We start from the raw sequence: 18,405 nt of genomic DNA, 5'->3' as shown, positions 1-18,405 counted from the left end.
AAAACAGTTACAAATGTCTCGGCAGCTAGAAGCAATAATCCAGCCACTAACCTGTAAATCCTTCATGGTCCCTTTAAATAGTGCTAGTGGGGGTCCTCCGAGCACTCTAAGACACGTTCAGATGGTCGGGATTAAGACTTTGCGTGAATTAAGAAACATAGAAAATAGGAGCAAGAGTAGGCCATTCGGCCCTTTGGGCCTGCTCCGCCATTCAAAATGATCATGGCTGATCGTCTAACTCAGTACCCTGTTCCTGCTTTTTCCCCATATCCCTTGATCCCTTTAGCATTAAGAAATATATCTATCTCCTTCTTGAATACATCTAATGACTTGGCCTCCACTGCCTTCTGTGGTAGAGAATTCCACAGGTTCACCACCATCTGAGTGAAGAAATTTCTCCTCATCTCGGTTCTAAATGGCATACCCCGTGCCCTGAGACTGTGACCCCTGGTTCTGGATTCCCCAGCCATCGGGAACATCCTCCCTGCATCAGTCTGTCTAGTCCTGTTAGAATTTTACACGTTTCGATGAGATCACCACTCATTCTTCTAAACTCTAGTGAATATAGGCCTAGTCGACCCAATCTCTCCTCATACGTCAGTCCTGCCATCCCAGTAATCAGTCTGGTAAATCTTCGTTGCACTCCCTCCATGGCAAGGACATCCTTTCTCAGATAAGGAGACCAAAACTGCACACAATACTCCAGATGTGGTCTCACCAAGGCCCTGTATAACTGCAGTAAGACATCTCTGCTCCTGCTCCTGTACTCAAATCCTCTTGCAATGAAGGCCAACATACCATTCGCCTTCCTAATTGCTTGCTGCACCTGAATGCTCGCTTTCAGTGACTGGTGTACAAGGACACCCAGGTCTCGTTGCACCTCCCCTTTTCCCAATCTATCACCATTCAGATAATAATCTGTCTTTCTGTTTTTACAACCAAAGTGGATAACCTCACATTTATCCATGTTATACTGCATCTGCTATGTTCTTGCCCACTCACCCAACTTGTCTAAATCACATTGGAGCCTCTTTGCATCCTCCTCACAGCTCACATTCCACCCCAGCTTTGTGTCGTCTGCAAACTTGGAAATGTTACATTCCATTCCCTCATCCAAATCATTGATATATTGTGAATAGCTGGGGCCCAAGCACCGATCCCTGCGGTACCCCATTAGTCACTGCCTGCCACCTGGAAAAAGACCCGTTTATTCCTACTCTCTGTTTCCTGTCTGTCAACCAATTCTCAATCCATGCCAGTATATTCCCCCCAATCCAATGTGCATTAATTTTGCATACTAACCTCTTGTGTGGGACCTTATCAAAAGCCTTCTGAAAATCCAAATACACCACAACCACTGGTTCTCCCCCATCTATTCCACTAGTTACCTCCTCAAAAAACTCCAGTAGATTTGTTAAGCATGATTTCCCTTTCATAAACCCATGCTGACTTTGTCCAATCCCGTTAATGCCTTCCAAGTGTGCTGTTATCACAACCTTGATAATAGACTCTAGCATTTTCCCCACTACTGGTGTTAGGCTAACTAGTCTGTAATTCCCTGTGTTTTCTCTCCCTCCTTTTTTAAATAGTGGGGTTACATTTGCCACCCTCCAATCTGTAGGAACTGTTTCAGAGTCTATAGAATTTTGGAAGATGATCACCAATGCATCCACATTGAGTGTTAAGTCCCAAAATGGTGTCTATCACTTTAAATCAACGTTGCACACTGATTGTATCCATTTTCTCCCTACTTTACAAGCTTCCGGCGTTTGGTATTTGCACGTGCGCTAACTCCTATACCAAGATGGCGACGGTGCACATCACGCTGGAAACGTGCGTGCGCAGCAAAGACGCCATCTTGGATGTCAGAGAGACCGTGCAGCGCCGAAATAATTGGCGTTACATGGCCCAATCTAGCACCCCATATAACTAACTGAGCCTTGCAAACCAGTTCCCTTTATGTCTGTACCAAGTTAAGTGATCTGAGCCAGAGTGGCAGTAGAAGTTCTACAATGGGCTTCCGAACTCTCAGGCTAGGGAGGGACATAGGGGAATAAAATCATAGGACTACCATTCCTGACTGCTATTCAGTGACCCCCTGCTGCATTGCATGTGTGTGGAGGTTGGACGAGGATTCAGTTGGGTGGATGTGATTTCCCCCATGGTTAAACACCTTGCCCACATTCACTGTGCAGGCCACTTCAGTGAGGTCCCTAAAAGCAGGAGGGACCCACAAGTAAAAATACAAATTCAATAAAGGTTAGAAATCTTTTTTTAAAAAAATGAATAGGAGGAAATGGTTACAGAAAATCAGTCAAGAGAATCGATACCGTAGGGTGATTATTTTTGTGTAAGTAGTGTTAGTAGTTTGGGGATTAAAAGTTGATTGTCCTACTTCATTTGTTTTGCTCCAGACCCACAGATACAGCAGATCCAAATTAGAAGAGCTGCAGATTTTAATTTTTTTGAAAATTTATTCCCAGATGTAAATAAGGAGAAACGGATTCCATTGGCAGAAAGGTCGGTAACCAGAGGACACAGATGTAAGGTGATCAGCAAAAGAGCCAGAGGCGGCTTGAGGAAACAATTTTTTATACTGCGAGTAATGATCTGGAATGCACTGCCTGAAAGGGTGGTGGAAGCAGATTCAATAGTAACTTTCAAAAGGGGATTGGAAAAATACTTGAAGGGGAAAAAATTACAGGGCTATGGGGAAAGAGCGGGGGAGTGGGACTAATTGGATAGCTCTACCTACTATGATACTATGTACCGAAAGGATAGTTTAAATAGAGAGGCCTCGTAAGACTCTCTGTGTTCCACTAGTACTGAAAGGTCTGGGAAGATGCAAGGATCTATGTTTCCGGAAGTCTGAATGTTATTGTCGATGTTTGTGACAGAGTGAACTAATCCTATGCGGTAAGAGATGATTCGTAATTACTTTGTTTTTAAGCCAACATGCAGATTCTAAGATAGTCCCTTAATGAAAACCAAAACTGAAACACTCATCTTGTATTCCTTCGGGTTATGATATGAAAAATTGTAACTTGGGTAGAACTTCATAATGGGTCAATAAAGTTTAGCAGCTGATTAAAAATGTACTATTCAAGTTTTTTAATTGCTCAGTATCTAAAAATGGATCTTTTACAAAGGCTGAAATGAATGTGGAGATGGCAATTTCTTCTACACTATGATGTTTTCTTTGCTCCTTTTTTCCTGTTCAGCATTATACAAAAATGGTCTGTTACAGTTCCTTCTGAATGATCTGGAATTTTAAAGTATATACACGAAGACTAAAGGTAGCTGTCTCCCACACATTCAAAATGGTGCCTTCATAACAGAGACTTCTGTAATCTGCGGAAGGTCAGGCTGGATTAAGGCTCAGACACATTCTTCTGAAACCAACTGTTCACCAGATGTCATCCATCTGCTGTAACGTAAGAGAAAAGAACACAGCCTCATAAAATTGTAATTTTCTTACCAGGCAGCAAGTGTTCTAATAGCCTGCAATGCATTTGTTAAACATTTTTGTCCACTTTGCTTTTTCTTTTTAGCACATTTCTTTACATGGACCTGAGAACGCTGCAGCCATGTACAGATCTCAAACTGTGGGCACCGATGATCAATGTACTTCACTAACCATAACCAAAACATAATGGATACATGGTAACTGCCTGTAAGGACACTACATACAACCTTGGTACAATAATCACAATTGGCTTACTGTTTTGAAAATTCTTGTGCCAGATTAAAGCACCTTAGACTGTCAGTATAGTGTGTCCTCAAATTATAAACTGGTGGACAAATGGTAAAGCATATTTACAATAACCACACATCATACAGTTGCTACGACCTCACTACAGATGGTGGTCATGTGTCTTCTGGTTGTTTGCCAGAATGATCTTTCAATCATATCTTACAGTTATGTGCTGTGATTGCTGTGCTATTTGGGAAAAAGGTGAAGAGTAGGGTAGTATTTGGATATTTTGACAGGAAGACAATCTAGTTACTACACAGATTTAAATTCTAAAGACTGCACACTAGCAAAGAGTAAAAATTCAGACAGGTGCAGCCTGATTATAAATTTAGTTTTTTGTATAGTTTCTCCCTAGTATGTTAGTGCATTTTGATTAAAAACTGCAATTGACATCTATTCATTGCTTAAAAATAACAATATACAGGACAATAGTGATACATCTGGTTATCGTACCCTTGGCATGAATGGAGAAAATGAAATAATAAAGGTAAATTATTAGGACAGAGTCCAAATAATGAATTACAGATGAACCTGCTCTTAAAGCTCTCCCTCGATTGAGACATGATTGGGTATATTTCTGAACACAACCAACGAATAAGCAGCGCAGGGGATCAGGAAATTAGGTGGAGAACCCAATCAGTGGACCTCCATCAATGCATCACATGCATACTTCTGGGGGGTGGGTGGGTGGGGGGAGAAATGGCGGGTGAATGAAGCTCCCGCAAAAAACAGGCAACAGCTTCTTTACATTATAAAATTAAGTATGATCATTGCTATTCAGCACACAAAATTTCTCATGTTTTGGCAGTTATACATTACTCTTGCCCATATAAAATGGGCCTAGCAGGGAGGGCCATTCAACACTGTAAGGAATTTTACATTTAAAGGGACACTGGTGATTTTGAATTGTTGAACACTGAAACTGCAATTTAAGCGTATACTTATGATGTAGGTTATTTTTGCCGTTTTTTGGGGGGCCAGGTTACTTTTGTAAGTTTTGGGTGATAGTTTTATTTGTCTCACATTTTATTTACAACATGGGCATTCCAGTGGGAATCCCATTAATTTTGTGTTACTTGGAAAAAGAGAAAAAGCAGATGTCAGCCAGGTAAGATTACACCTGAGATGGACTGCTTGCACCCGTTGTTGGCAATGGACCAGTATCTACAGCCAAAGGAACTTCTCCCTTCTGAGAAAAACTGTCCTCACAATCTGCACTTCACTCAAGAATCAGTAATGTAGTTGTGCAATTTCCTAGAAACTGACCTCCAGCCAATCCCCCACCTCAGGAACGGCACTGCCAGTGGCCGTCAAGGTCACCATTGCATTAAATTTCTTTGTCTCTGGTTAATTCTGAGCTGCCACAGGGAACATCAGCAACATCAGTTAATATGCAGTGCACAGATGTGTCAAGAAGGCGACTGATGCATTGTTCACTGAGAGAAAAATGTCGTCATTTTACCGATGGAACCAAAGGCAACATGAGGAAAAACTTTTTTACACAGCGAGTGGTTATGATCTGGAATGCACTGCCTGACAGGGTGGTGGAGGCAGATTCAATCGTGGCTTTCAAAAAGGAATTGGATAAGTATTTGAAGGGTAAAGGGGAAAGGGTGGGGGAGTGGGATTAGCTGGATTGACTTGCATAGAGCTGGCATGGGCTCGACGGGCCAAATGGCCTCCTTCTGTGCTGTAACCATTCTATGATTCTATTTCTCCACAGACAATTGGCAGCAGAATGAGAATGCACTGCATTTTTAAAAAAATAGATGGCAGTATTCCCCAAAGTCCAGGGTACCATTGAAAGATCAACACTGAGTTGGGTACGGTAGCATAGTGGTTATGTTACTGGATTAGTGGCCTAGACTAATATTCCAGCGTCATGAGTTCAAATCCTGCTATGGCAGCTGGGGGAATTTAAATTCAATTAATTAAATAAAAATCTGGAATTTAAAAAAAACTAGCATCAGTAATAGTGGCCATGAAGCTACCAGATTGTGGTAAAAACCCATCTGGTTCACTAATGTCCTTTAGGGAAGGAAACATGCTGTCCTTATCTGGTCTGGCCTATATGTGACTTCAGACCCACAACAATGTGGCTGATTCTTAATCGTCCTCTGAAATAGCCTAGCAAGCCACCCAGTTGTTCAAGAAGGTGGCTCACCACCACCTTCTCAAGGGCAATAAATGCTGGCCCTGCCAGTGACGCCCACATCCCATGATTGAATTTTAAAAAAGTGCTGCATGCAGCATAACTTTGCCAGAGACATAAACAAGGAGCAGGTGGAGAAGGAAAGATATCCATCCAAACCCAGGAGACAAAGAAGATGAGAAGCCAGAAGAACTTCCAGCTGAACCACATTTACAAAGAATAGAGCTTGCATTTATAGAGGACCTTACATGACCTCGGACAACCCAAAGCGCTTCACAGCCAATGAAGTACTTTTGAAGTGTAGTCACTGTTGTGATGTAGGGAAATATATGCAGCAACAACCATCTGTCAGACTCTCACCTAAATGCCCATTCCATCCAAAGCATTGACACTCCTCACCACAACTACACCACTCAGTGGCCAAATACATCTTCCCCCAACATTGGCTTCTGCACCAACTGAACTATCATGGATCCCGCACCTTTCATCTGCTAAAATTTTATATTATACCATGCCAAGAAACTGTCAAGATACAACTGAAATAAAATGCAACCAAATTTACTTCCTTAAGAATAATGACATGGCAGTAAATGATGTATGTGCTCTAGCATCTAGTGCTCCTTTTCAGTGCTCCTCAAGTGGTTGGAGTAAGTGAGGTGGCTGGCTGGCTGTTGGGTCTCAGTGGAGGCCATCTGGGATTGGGCCGGCTCTCTGTTTTCTTGTGTTAGGTCATGAAATGACCCTGCAGTGCTTAGCTGGTCCTGTTCACATGTTGACATATCTAGTCGTTTGAACAGTGTGGCCAGAGGAGCCTGATGTTATGTCACCCTGATCAGTGCCTGTGGCAGCCGCACCCCTATTGCTGGGCACTACCTGAGCACATCTAATAATCTAATGAAAGCTTTAAAACCTGACATAATGGCTGTTGCCATTCCATCCCATCCCCCAGAGATAGAAGCTATAGACAGCCTCTTGAAGATTGGAACCTAAGGCCTTCATAGCAGCAGCGCCAGCTCTCACAAGAGACTGTAACACTGTGCAAAGCACCTCAGTAACTGGGGTTCTGCTGCCGATCTCCCTCAGTTTGCCACATGCTCCTTAGAACAGGAATTGAGAATAACACTATTGTACAGATGTATCAAGTGGATTCCTCCACACTAGCCATTAGACCTTGCAGGGTGCTTCGCACACTCTACAATGACTAGAAAACGTTGATGCTCAAATAGCATCCCTCCTTTAAATACAGGTCCTGTGAGGTCCAGATCTCAGGGCCTTGCAGCTGAGGATCAATACAAGTTGGCCCTCAGACCAGCAGATGTTCCTCCACCACCTGTTCCTCCGTACTAGTGCTCTATGCTTCACCTAGTGAACTTCTCTCATGCTACCTGTCCAAATCTCGGAGGTGTAGGTATCCTATGCTGGATTTTACTATTGGTGAATGGGTGGAAGACAGTTTTGTGAGGTGCTGGCTTTGGAGTTGTCACTCAGGCCTGCAGCCTCTTTTTACATTGAGTCTTCAGCACAGTAACAGGCCATTTGGCCCAACTGGTCTATGCTCCACACGAGCCTCCTCCCTACTTAATCTAACCTTATCAGCATATCCTTCTATTCCTTTCTCCCTCATGTGTTTATCTAGCTTCCCTTTAAATACATCTATGCTATTTGCTTCAACTACTCCTTGTGGTAGTGCGTTCCACATTCTTACCACTCTTTGGGTGAAGAAGTTTCTCCTGAATTCCCTACTGTGTTTAATAGTGACTATTTTATATTTATGACCTCTGGTTTTGAACTCCCCACAAGTGGAAACATTTTCTCTACGTCTACCCTATCAAACCCTTTCATTATCGTAAAGACCTCTATCAGGTCACTCTTCGGCCTTCTTTTTTCTAGAGAAAAGAGCCCCAGCCTGTTCAGCCTTTCCTGATAAGTATATCCTCTCAGTTCTGGTATGGTCCACATATTTTGGGGATATCTGTAGAAATAAAAGAGCCACATGTTGAAATGGTGGCTGAGAAGCAACCCATAAAGTAGATCTCACATATCTAATATTAATGTGTCTATGGTGATTTGTTGAAAAGTATGTGTCTGAATGACTAAGTGAGTGTGTGAGTGAGGTGATATGTAGTACCAGGAACAGTAACATGAAAAGGCTGGTACTGAACTAGCTGTGGCCTTCTTGGAGCTCTCCAGTTTCCCCACAAACTAAAGCCTCTATATTCTGTGACACAACCAAATCCAGTGAGCAAGCTCTGCTCTGTTTTATTTTGAGTAGCTCTGCTCTGCAACAAAGCACGCATAAGCTGTTGGAAGAACATAGAGTAGACACCTTACACCATGGATGAAAGGCGTGTTAAGCTTGTTTTTGGGTTCCCCAGAAGATATGCAGTTTTAAACGACAGTAATAAAATATACCCTGCTACAGTATGGCCAAGCATGTAAAGCTTAGGAGAAGCCATTTGTGAGGACCTAGCCTGAATCAGGAGGTAACCGGGTGATAGGAAGCAGTTAATGAATTATATACATTATCCATCTACTTGGTATACTGCTATTCTGCCTAGCCTTACTTTGGCAGGCTTCCTGAGGGTATTAATTTTTCTTATGTATCTGCTTCCCAGTCCTGTGGATGATGGTCACTGCATTGACTTTGTCTATCGACTCCTAAGCAGCATAGACATTTCTTAACAAAGGAGGATGCCCTAGCAAGCCAAAGAAAGCATACTTCTATTACCGCATTTTGTGTAAGAAGATATCTAAGAATGCACCATAAAACAGGGTCTGCTGCAAACGTCATCCAAGTGTAGTGCAATGTTTCTCCCTTTTCATTCCTTTCCACACCCTGAGTCCCTATCCATTATACGAAAGCTGCCCAACACCTCACCTACCAACCAAAACCTTTCTACAGCACTTGCCAGATCCTTTAGCCAACCACCACCCTACATCTCCCACCAACTGGTGCCCACACCTCCCAACAACAAAAGGGGAGGGCTAGAAAGCAAAATAATAAAGACAGAGACAGAAGAACAGGACACAGAAACAATTCCAAAACAAGACACAAAAAAAAGGACACAGACAAGCAGAAAACCTCCCCAGAAAGATACCAAGAACTGAAAGAGGAAATACAGAGACAACCAACACGAAGATGTGAGATATGCAACACACAGATCATATTCAGCAATGCCATCCAAAACACTAACTTAGAAAAATTTGATTATTTTCATCTATTCATGTTCAAAAAAACAATCTCCCACTACTTTCATATCATTTTCTTCCCTGACAAAATTCCAAATAATTCCATTGCCAACTAATCCGCATCCCCATTTCTTCCCCACTGTCCTCTGACTTATGGTTAGTATCTAGGAAATCCACTACTATTATTGATATTTTTTTGTATGATGTGCACTTTATTTCTGATATCATTCTTTTATAATGGGTATGGTAGTCTAGTGGTTATGGTACTGGATTAGCAAACACAGAAGTTATGAGTTCAGATCCCACCGTGACAAGTTGTGAAATTGAATTCAATAAATCTGGCAATTTGTGAACTAGCATGAGGGGAAACATGACCATAAAAACCCAACTGGTTCACTAATGTCTTTCAGGAATGAAACCTGCCACTCCTGCCTGGTCTGGCCTATGTAGCTGACTCTTAATGCCAGAGGCAATTAGGGTTTTGGGCAATAAATGCTGCCTTGCTGGTCTTGCCCACACATCAAGAACAAATCATGCCAAGATGTCACAATGGAAAAATCCCAAGTAAACATTTATGATAGGAATTCCAATGCAAACATTTATAATGGTAAAATCCCATTTCGACATATTAACCTTTAACCTTCACTAGCACTCTGTTGCTGAACCAATTAAATCACTCAAAGCTTTTTGGGAAAAAAATCATTGCTGTTTATTCTCTGAAAGTGAACAATTTCCTAAGATGCACCAGTAACATTTAGCTGGCCAAATGCTTCTCTCCTAGACTCTCTCTTAACACTCATTAAAAAACATTCAATATAAACCTCATCCAAATAAAGCTTTTGAAATTTGTCCTGTTGTTTTTTTTCAAATAATTTTGAGAAATAACTAGATATAGTTTATTAGAGTGTTTGTGATATATTCATAATTGGTCAGAAGCACAGCAGGTGATGAGAGAGAGTGGGGGAGGAAGGGAAAGAGGGAGTGAGCGAAACAGAGAGAGTGAGAGAGAAAGAGGAGAAAGAGAGTAAGTGCGAGAGAAAAAAAGAGAGGTAGAGCTTCCATGTGCTGGAGCTATACGTGAATGTTGGAAAGCAATAGTAGATGGAGATAATGCTGACAGAGATAAAGGCCAGAAGTTAAAGCTCTTCGGCATCCAGGGAATCATGACCCAGACAAAGGATGTGCCGCAGCATGGAGGGATGTGACACTGGCAGTCAGTGACAAGTCTATGACCCCATGAACAGCTATTCAGTGCCAGATCCCCAATCCTGCTTCCCTGCATTGTTAAATATCAGGGCCTCTAATTTCCTTGGGCACTAGGGCAGACTGCTGGCATAAGAGTGGAGGAATATGACAGGTGGGGACAGGAATTGGAACAGGACACGGTTAAGAAAAGGCTGTGATAATTTCTTCTGGGGCCGGGAGTCGGCAATCGCTGCCGACAGATGCAAGAAAAGGAGGCGGACCTGGCAGGATGGTGTCATATTCCAGAATTTCCGCTGATCCGGCCTCTGGTGCCTCCAACATCATGGAATTCATTCCCCAAAACATAAAAATAGAATTTCACTTATTCAGTCATTGGAAATTAGTGGCCCTGATATTATTTCTTACATGGCAGAATGGCAGAAACACCCCTATTGTCATACAATAGCATATCTGCCGATTCACCATGAGCAACACCATAAGAGATCTATATTACATTTTTATATATTGTGTATCATAAATTATAGATATGGAGATGAGTCAAGCAAAATCTGCAGCAGATATAAATCCAGCCTTTCCTCCACATGCGCAGTCTGTTCCTGATTGTTAATTTTGCCTATAAACTCCTCAAGAGACAACACAACCCCAATTGCGCCTGTATTCATATAGGAATAACAATAATTTCAAACAGCTCCTTTGCAATGAGGAATGCTTTATCTGGGGTGAGGAAAGATGAGGAAAAAAATATCAAGCGACACTTGCATTTCCTGTCAGTTCATACGGAGTAGTACCACTGGTGATCACAGCTACATTCAAGACTGATCATTTTGTCCTTTCAAATGCAGGGAAATGGGAAGGCAGCAGAAGGGGATTAAAAAGTAAATTATGATAGAAAATATTCTATTTTACTTTTTAAACCATTTCCATAGAATATCATAAGTATAGTTAACTCAGTTCTAAAACCGAATGAGCTGTAACTATATTTAATATTTGAAACTGATCTCCATATCCATTCATTTTCTCTCTACAAATCTAACAAAAACTTGAATATAAAAGGTCATAAAAACTAATTAGCCAAATAGATTAGATTTGATTACCATTATGCTTAATTGGCTAGTGGATACAATAACTCAAGCAAATTAAAATCCATGGATTATACTAGTAAATTCGAAGTATTAGCCTGAGTCAGAAAATTGTGGGTTTAAGTCCCACTCCAGCGACATGGGCACATAATCTAGGCTGACACTCCTGTGCAGCACTGAGAGAGTGCTGCATTGTCGGAGGTGCTTTCTTTCAGATGAGATATTAAACCGCCCTTCTGCCCTCTCAGATGAACGTAATAGATCCCAAGGCACTATTTCAAAGAAGAGCAAGGGAGTTCTCCCCTGTGTCCTGAACAACATCACTAAAACAGATTATCTGGTCATTATCACATTGCTGTTTGTGGGACCTTGCTGTGCACAAATTGGCTGTCGTGTTTCCTACATTATCACATTGACTACACTTCAGAAGTACTTCATTAGCTGTAAAGCACTTTGGGACGTCGTGAAAGCTGCTATATAGCTGCAAGTCTTTCTTTTTATTTCAAACTGTATTAAAATATATTTAAATCCTTCAATAAACTCGCATCTTGTAGCTTATTCCACTTAGAAAGTTGAGAGAAACAGAATTTGCTCCATAATTCTGAATTGCAATGTTTTAAATATATTAACACATACTAACATTTTTTTTAAAAATTAAGAAATGTTATTCTTTTAAATTGGAAAAAAAAATCCTTTACCATTCCAAAGGCCTTGAAGTTTTTGTCCTTTACGGTCCTGATTTTTTTCAGTCACATCATCCCTTACACATCCCTGCCAAAGCAGCTGCCTCTGTTTACATAAACCACAAGATCTCACTATAAATGCTGGAAGGCAAACATGCCGCAGGAAAATGAAGTATGTCAAGGTCAAACAAATTTCTCACAGCTAGCAGATCAATGTTTCATAGTAGTTCCATGTGTCAATAAATGTTCTTCAAATTCAAGCTCTTTTGCCCGTTGACGTTAGAAGTCACCCTCTGTAAATGTTACTAGAGAGCTCTGTTAAGTCTATTACAGTAGCTCCAAGGTAAATGGAAAAACCTAGGATTATATTTTCTTCTGAAAATGCATTTTTCTTCATATTTTAAGACTTGCTGCCAAATTGCAGGAATGTATGGTTTTGATTGTGCAATTCATCGTAAATGAGAAATTAGCAGCCAATCAATGTATCAGCAATAATAATGTTTTTAACCTTTATCAAGCTTTATTAATCCAATTGTTGAATGCTCAAAATTTGTGGAGAATGGCACAATGGGATGCAAGAAAAGCTCACTTTTAAACCAGGGCCTGGATGCACTGGTACTGTCGTAATGGAAAAATGTGAACACATTTTTGATGAGAAAGGGCAGCTCCCAAAATATGTAAAGGAGGCATCAAGTATAGCAGTTTATAAGTTTGTAAGAATCAACACAGTGTTAACCACTTGAAGGACTTGATGGCAAGCTGAAAGAGCAGAAATATTATTGTAGAATAGCAGCATAGGGTATATATGGATATGAAGGGAAGCAGCAGCTGTTAAATATTACTGTAATGGAAACAAATATAACGAGACAGAACAAGTAAAGCAAGATAGACATGAAAAGAGAAAGATTATGCCAATTACCATGATGGAAGAGAGAATGTACAATAATTTCCATGGGTCACATTTTCCAATATTTTTCACTTGATTTCGGGATAGGGTAGGGTACAAAATGAGGTCAGAAGCAGGATAGAGATCGAGCCACTAAGGGATATACACGATAAGCTCATAGTAATGTCAGCGAAATGGCAGCAATATTAAAAAATTACTTTGCCTCAGTATTTACCAGGGAGACTAATATAGTGGGTATGACATTAGAAGAAGAGATCTAAAAAAAAGACATTTAAGATAGAAAGGGGGGAGATAATTGATAAACTAAACAAGAGAGGATAAAACCCTTGGTCTGGATGGATTGCATCCGCGCATATTAAAAGAAATTAGGGAAGAGATAGCAGAAGCACTATTACAAATATATAAAAATTTATTAGAAAAGGAAAAAGCGCCAGAGGACTGGCGGACAGCTAATGTGAACCCTATATTTAAAAACTGAGATAGAACAAGTCCAGGGAACTATAGACCAATTAGCATAATGTCTGTGGTAGGAAAGATAATGGACTCCTTACTCAAAGATGTAATAGAAAAACATAGAAAACGAAAATATAATAAAGAATAGTCAGCACGGATTTCAAAAGGGAAGGTCATGCTTGACCAACCTTACTGAATTCTTTGAAGTAACAGAAAGGGTGGACAAAGGTAATGCAGTTAATGTAATATATTTGGATTTTCAAAAGGCCTTCGATATGGTACCGCATTGGAGACTCATGAGTATGGTCAAAGTATGTGGAGTCAGGGGACAAGTAGCAGAATGGATTGCAAGCTGGCTACAAAAGAGAAAACAGAGAGTTAGAGTTAAAGGTAGTTACTCAGACTGGCAAAAGGTGTGAAGTGGTGTTCCACAAGGATCGGTGATGGGACCACTGTTGTTCACCATTTACATAAACCATTTGGACTCCGGAATCGGAAGTACAATTTCAAAATTTACAAACGAGACCAAATTGGGGGGCATAGTTAATAAATACTGAGGAGGACTGCGACAAAATACAGGAAGACATTAATGAACTTGCAGAATGGGTGTGGAATAGGCAAATGAATTTCAATATAGATAAGTGTGAGGTGGTACATTTTGGTAGGAAGAATAAGGAGGCCACATACTCCTTAGAAAATAAGAGTCTAAATGGGGTAGAGCAGCAGAGGGATCTGGGGGTACGGATACACAAATCACTAAAAGTAGCGACACAGGTTAATAAAAAAGCAAACAAAGCACTGGGGTTCATTTCTAGAGGGATAGAATTAAAAAGCGAGGAAGTTATGTTAAATTTGTATAGAACCTTGGTTAGACTACACCTGGAGTACTGTGCACAGTTCTGGTCTCCATATTATAAAATGGATATAGAGGCATTGGAGAAGGTGAAAAAAAATTTCCTAGGATGATACCAGAACTGAGAGGTTATAACTATCAGGAAAGATTGAACAGGCTGGGGCTCTTTTCTCTAGAAAAGAGAAGACTGAGGTTATGAAAGGGTTTAATAGGGTAGACGTAAAGATGTTGTTTTCACTTGCGGGGGAGATCAGAACTAGGGGCCATAAATATAAAATAGTCACTGATAAATCCAATAGGGAATAAAGGAGAAACTTCTTTACCCAGAGAGTGGTTAGAGTGTGAAATTCGTCACCACAAAGAGTAGTTGAGGCGACTAGCATTGATGCATTTAAGGGGAAGCTAGATAAACACAGGAGGAAGAAAGGAATAGAAGGATATATTGACGGGGTTAGATTAAGAAGAGTGGGAGGAGGCTCACGTGGAGCAGAAACACGGTCATGGACCTGTTGGGCCAAATGGTCTGTTTCTGTGCTGTACGTTCTATGTAATAAGTGTGGTATCATTCTTTCTCCTATTATGTTCCTGGCTTCAGTGCATATCCACTCTTTACAGCCATAATAATTGTGGCTACATCAAGTCTTCTTGACAGCAGGGTGGAAGGACACGGTGGACTTGGGAGTTGTATAATTTTGTTGCGAATATAAAATCTTTACCTTCTCCTTACTCCTCCCCAACTAAAAGATCATGACACTCAAATACCACTCTACGGCTTAGGGATAGTTTTTTTGTCCATAAACTATAAATGGGCAGAAAATATAGCTTAGCCTTCAGCCGATAGTAGATGCACAACTATGGGAGGCATCATTGTGGAATGAGTGGTCTAATAAAAATAAACGGATGAAACTCAGGTATATTGTCAAGAATTGGTCTCCGCTGTTAATTAATCCAGGGATGATCAAAACCCTTCACCCTCACAATGTCTGTACACCAAAAGCTATTCACCCAATAAAAGCACTTTATTTGTTCCTGTCAGACCACAAATTATTAATTGTTCTGCTGGCAGTAGAATGTGTTGCGTAGTAAGTGTCAAAATACCTTTTATGGTACAACTTCCACAAGCCAAATTCAATAAAGTTTCCTTTTGAGTGAGGAGACTATTGTCTCCAGGGACAAAGCAGTTATATCACACCTATCTGACGTCAGACAACAGCTGCAGATGGCTGCAATGCAGTCAGCAGACTAGAGTTACACTGCAGATTGATCTCAGACTGATCAGCACGGAGGTGTCTCAACAATGGAGCTCTGTGCAGTTGCTTCGCCAGCTAATTTTTAATGCTGGGAGAGAGCGTGGGCAAACTGCACTTTCAAAAGACATTCCACGTGAAATTTTAAGAGTTACTAGGATTGCAACCAGTACAAACTCAAAGCAATGTGTGACAGGCACATCACATGCAGGGATCATTGCTTATAAAAGCTTAAAACCAAATAGAATAGCTCCTGTTTGCATGCTGCTAAAATTCCCACTTCAGCAATAATCCTTTTATACTATCTTGGGAACTGAGCTCAAGTAGTTTGAGATTTCAGACATACACTGTTTTAAAACAAAACAAAACTGATTAGAGTGAAACTTGTTGATTCATCTGTAAATGAGAGTTTATTCTGCAGAACCCAATAAGTGAAATTGAAAGAATATCAAAAGTATCATAATGTAAGTATGGGTTTGTATGTGTATATATAAACATTGTAATAGAGTGAGAGAAGGACGCTATATGAGCCATAGGCATTTGAGAGCACTGTATCCGCGATAGGGGTACAGCTTTAAGAAATTGTATAAAATGTCAAAATGACAAGGCAAGGTGGTATCGCTTTAAGAAATCGTTGACCTTAATTGCCTTTAATCAGGATCGACCCTCAGCCTGGAAGGATAAAAGGCAGATAATTGTTCAGTTCAAAAAAGGGTTGGAGAGGAAGGAGCTGAGAGTGATAAGGTGTTTGCTGGACAGTAATTCATGTTTTGTTCATTGCTGCACTTAAAGACACAACTGCTGTGGGTGAATACACCTCACTCGTTTTAAGCTCTAGTCTGTGTGTCTATTTGACAACTGGGTCATGGGCCTGCTTTAGCTTGTTACACATGGGGCATGATTTTAAAATGCTGGTGGGATGCGCAGGTAACCCGAAAAAAAATCTTACCCTTCCCCATGTGATCGTGATTTACTTGATAGCCCTTAATGTTGTTTCTGGGTTTGCCATCCGAAAGCTGTGCAGTGGGCGGACTGTGCACCTGCTGTCAGCTGGAGCGTCTGGATTTAAAAGGCTATTGCACCAATGGCTATTGCTGGAGCAAGGAGTAAGGATGCAGAATGGAGTGGCAGAGGGGCAAGCCAGCTCCAAGATTCAGTGATGCCTCACTTGAGGTGCTGCTGGCCAGAGTGAGGAGGAGGAGGGAACAATTTTACCCAACTGACAGGAGGAAACACCCTGCCACTGCCACCAAGAAGGCCTGGCTCGAGGTGGCAGAGGTCGTCACCAGCAGGAGCAACATCTCCCGCACTTGGGTCCAGTCCTGGAAGCGTTTCAATGACCTAACTAGGTCAGCAAAAGTGAGTTCACTTATTGATTCTCCTACGTTCCGTGTTCCACATTTCCTCCCCCCCCCCCCCCCCCCCCCCACCCCCCCAAACTCATTCTGCACTGCCAAGACTACTCCATCACATCACTCCTCACACCCACTTGAGGCTCATCATCAACTTACCTTCACTTTCTCACCTCCCCCTTTGTGAATCCACCACTACCACTCACCCCAATCCTGATCCAATGTGATGTATATGTCTGATAGTCACCCTCTGATGCATCTCTTTCATGATCAGTCTCTCCCATAGCAATTCATTAACTGGCTGACCACTTCACCCTCACTCACTCACACGTCTGTACTTTCTCCCCTTGTAGGAGAAGAGAGTGCAAAATGTACGGGAGAGGGTGAGGACTGGAGGGGGGGCACAACAAGGTGGTCCTCAAAGGTGGAGGAGGAGGCCCTGGAGATCAAACGCACCCTTGAGTGCCTGTCCATCGGGGACGCTGAGACTGGAACCCCACAAACGTCTGGTGACACAACTTTAACATTCATCTCACACATGAATTGAAGTTAAGAATGATTGGCATCTTGAACACCTCAGTATGCTCATCGCAACGATACACATCTGTGATGATGCTTAATATTGCCTTCTGTTCTCTTACAGGCCCTTCAATGACCGCAGTGACTGGAGAGGGAGATTCCTCACAGGAGCTCCTGGCCTCTGAGGGCGCACCGTCACATCTTAGCGAGCCATCCACCAGCCCAGATACTCTCACTTCAGTGGGTCCTAGTAATCAGTTAGTTGGGTTGGCACCTGGTGAGTCACCACACACAAGTGAGCACGAGCAGACACTGGTGGCAGGGGCAGCTGTGGAGAGTCTGCGTTGGTGGGCGCACTCCTCTCCATTCTCTGCTCAGCTGGACGCAGATGCTGAACCTCGGAGGCCATCCTTTAAACGGAGAATGATCGAGGGACAGTAACACATCTGCGAGGCACTAGAACAGGTGCCACGCACACTCTCCACAACTGCGGAGAAGATGCAGGCGTCTAACTCCTGCATTAGTGGAATGGTGGCACAGGTACCTGCGGGAATGTCTGAGATAGTGGCGCAAGTAAATGTGGGAATGTCTGCAATGGACAGAAGGCTAGCCTCTATTGAGCTTCAAGCACGCCTCACAAATGAGTCCATTCGGCCCTGACAATGACCATGTGGACTCAGGGTGAACAACATTCTGCCGCTTTAAACAGGCAGACAGAAACTTTGCAAGTGGGCTTCCAAAGCATCTCACATGTCCTCCAAACTGTTGTCCAGCAGGGTGATAGGAGTGATGTGGGCCTGGCCCAGGAAAGTGATGATGGCGAAAGGGGACATGGAAGTGGGGGCACCCGTTGTCCTGCACCACCCCCCGCCGCCCCAACCAGTACCCGCAATGCTGCCTCCTCTCCAGGTGGCCGAGTCTCCCCTGCACAGGTGCAGGCGAAGCAGTCTTCAGCGGGGCCCTCATAGGCTCCAAAACACGGAGGGCGTAGGCCCAAAGCATCTGACCAGT

At 42.1% G+C, this 18,405-nt stretch overlaps 1 protein-coding gene across 3 annotated transcripts in view; it reads right to left on the bottom strand.

Annotated features, from left to right (window-relative positions):
• The window catches only part of tspan7 (tetraspanin 7), a 92,054-nt gene that overhangs the window by 30,059 nt on the left and 43,590 nt on the right, over window positions 1-18,405 (bottom strand). The window contains exon 1 of one of the 3 annotated variants that reach the window (XM_067992870.1): window positions 12,079-12,159. The exons of the other annotated variants lie outside the window; for them this stretch is intronic. Within the exon in view, the coding sequence (XP_067848971.1) occupies window positions 12,079-12,081 (3 nt within the window). The 5' untranslated portion in view covers window positions 12,082-12,159. Of the gene's footprint in view, window positions 1-12,078; window positions 12,160-18,405 lie in introns of those variants that run through there. 3 annotated transcript variants of the gene reach the window in all.

This window comes from Heptranchias perlo, chromosome 11, assembly GCF_035084215.1.
Source record: "Heptranchias perlo isolate sHepPer1 chromosome 11, sHepPer1.hap1, whole genome shotgun sequence".
NCBI lineage: Eukaryota > Metazoa > Chordata > Chondrichthyes > Hexanchiformes > Hexanchidae > Heptranchias > Heptranchias perlo.
The sequence above is the reverse complement of the archived record's forward strand: the minus strand, read 5'-3'. Positions and strand labels throughout refer to the sequence as shown.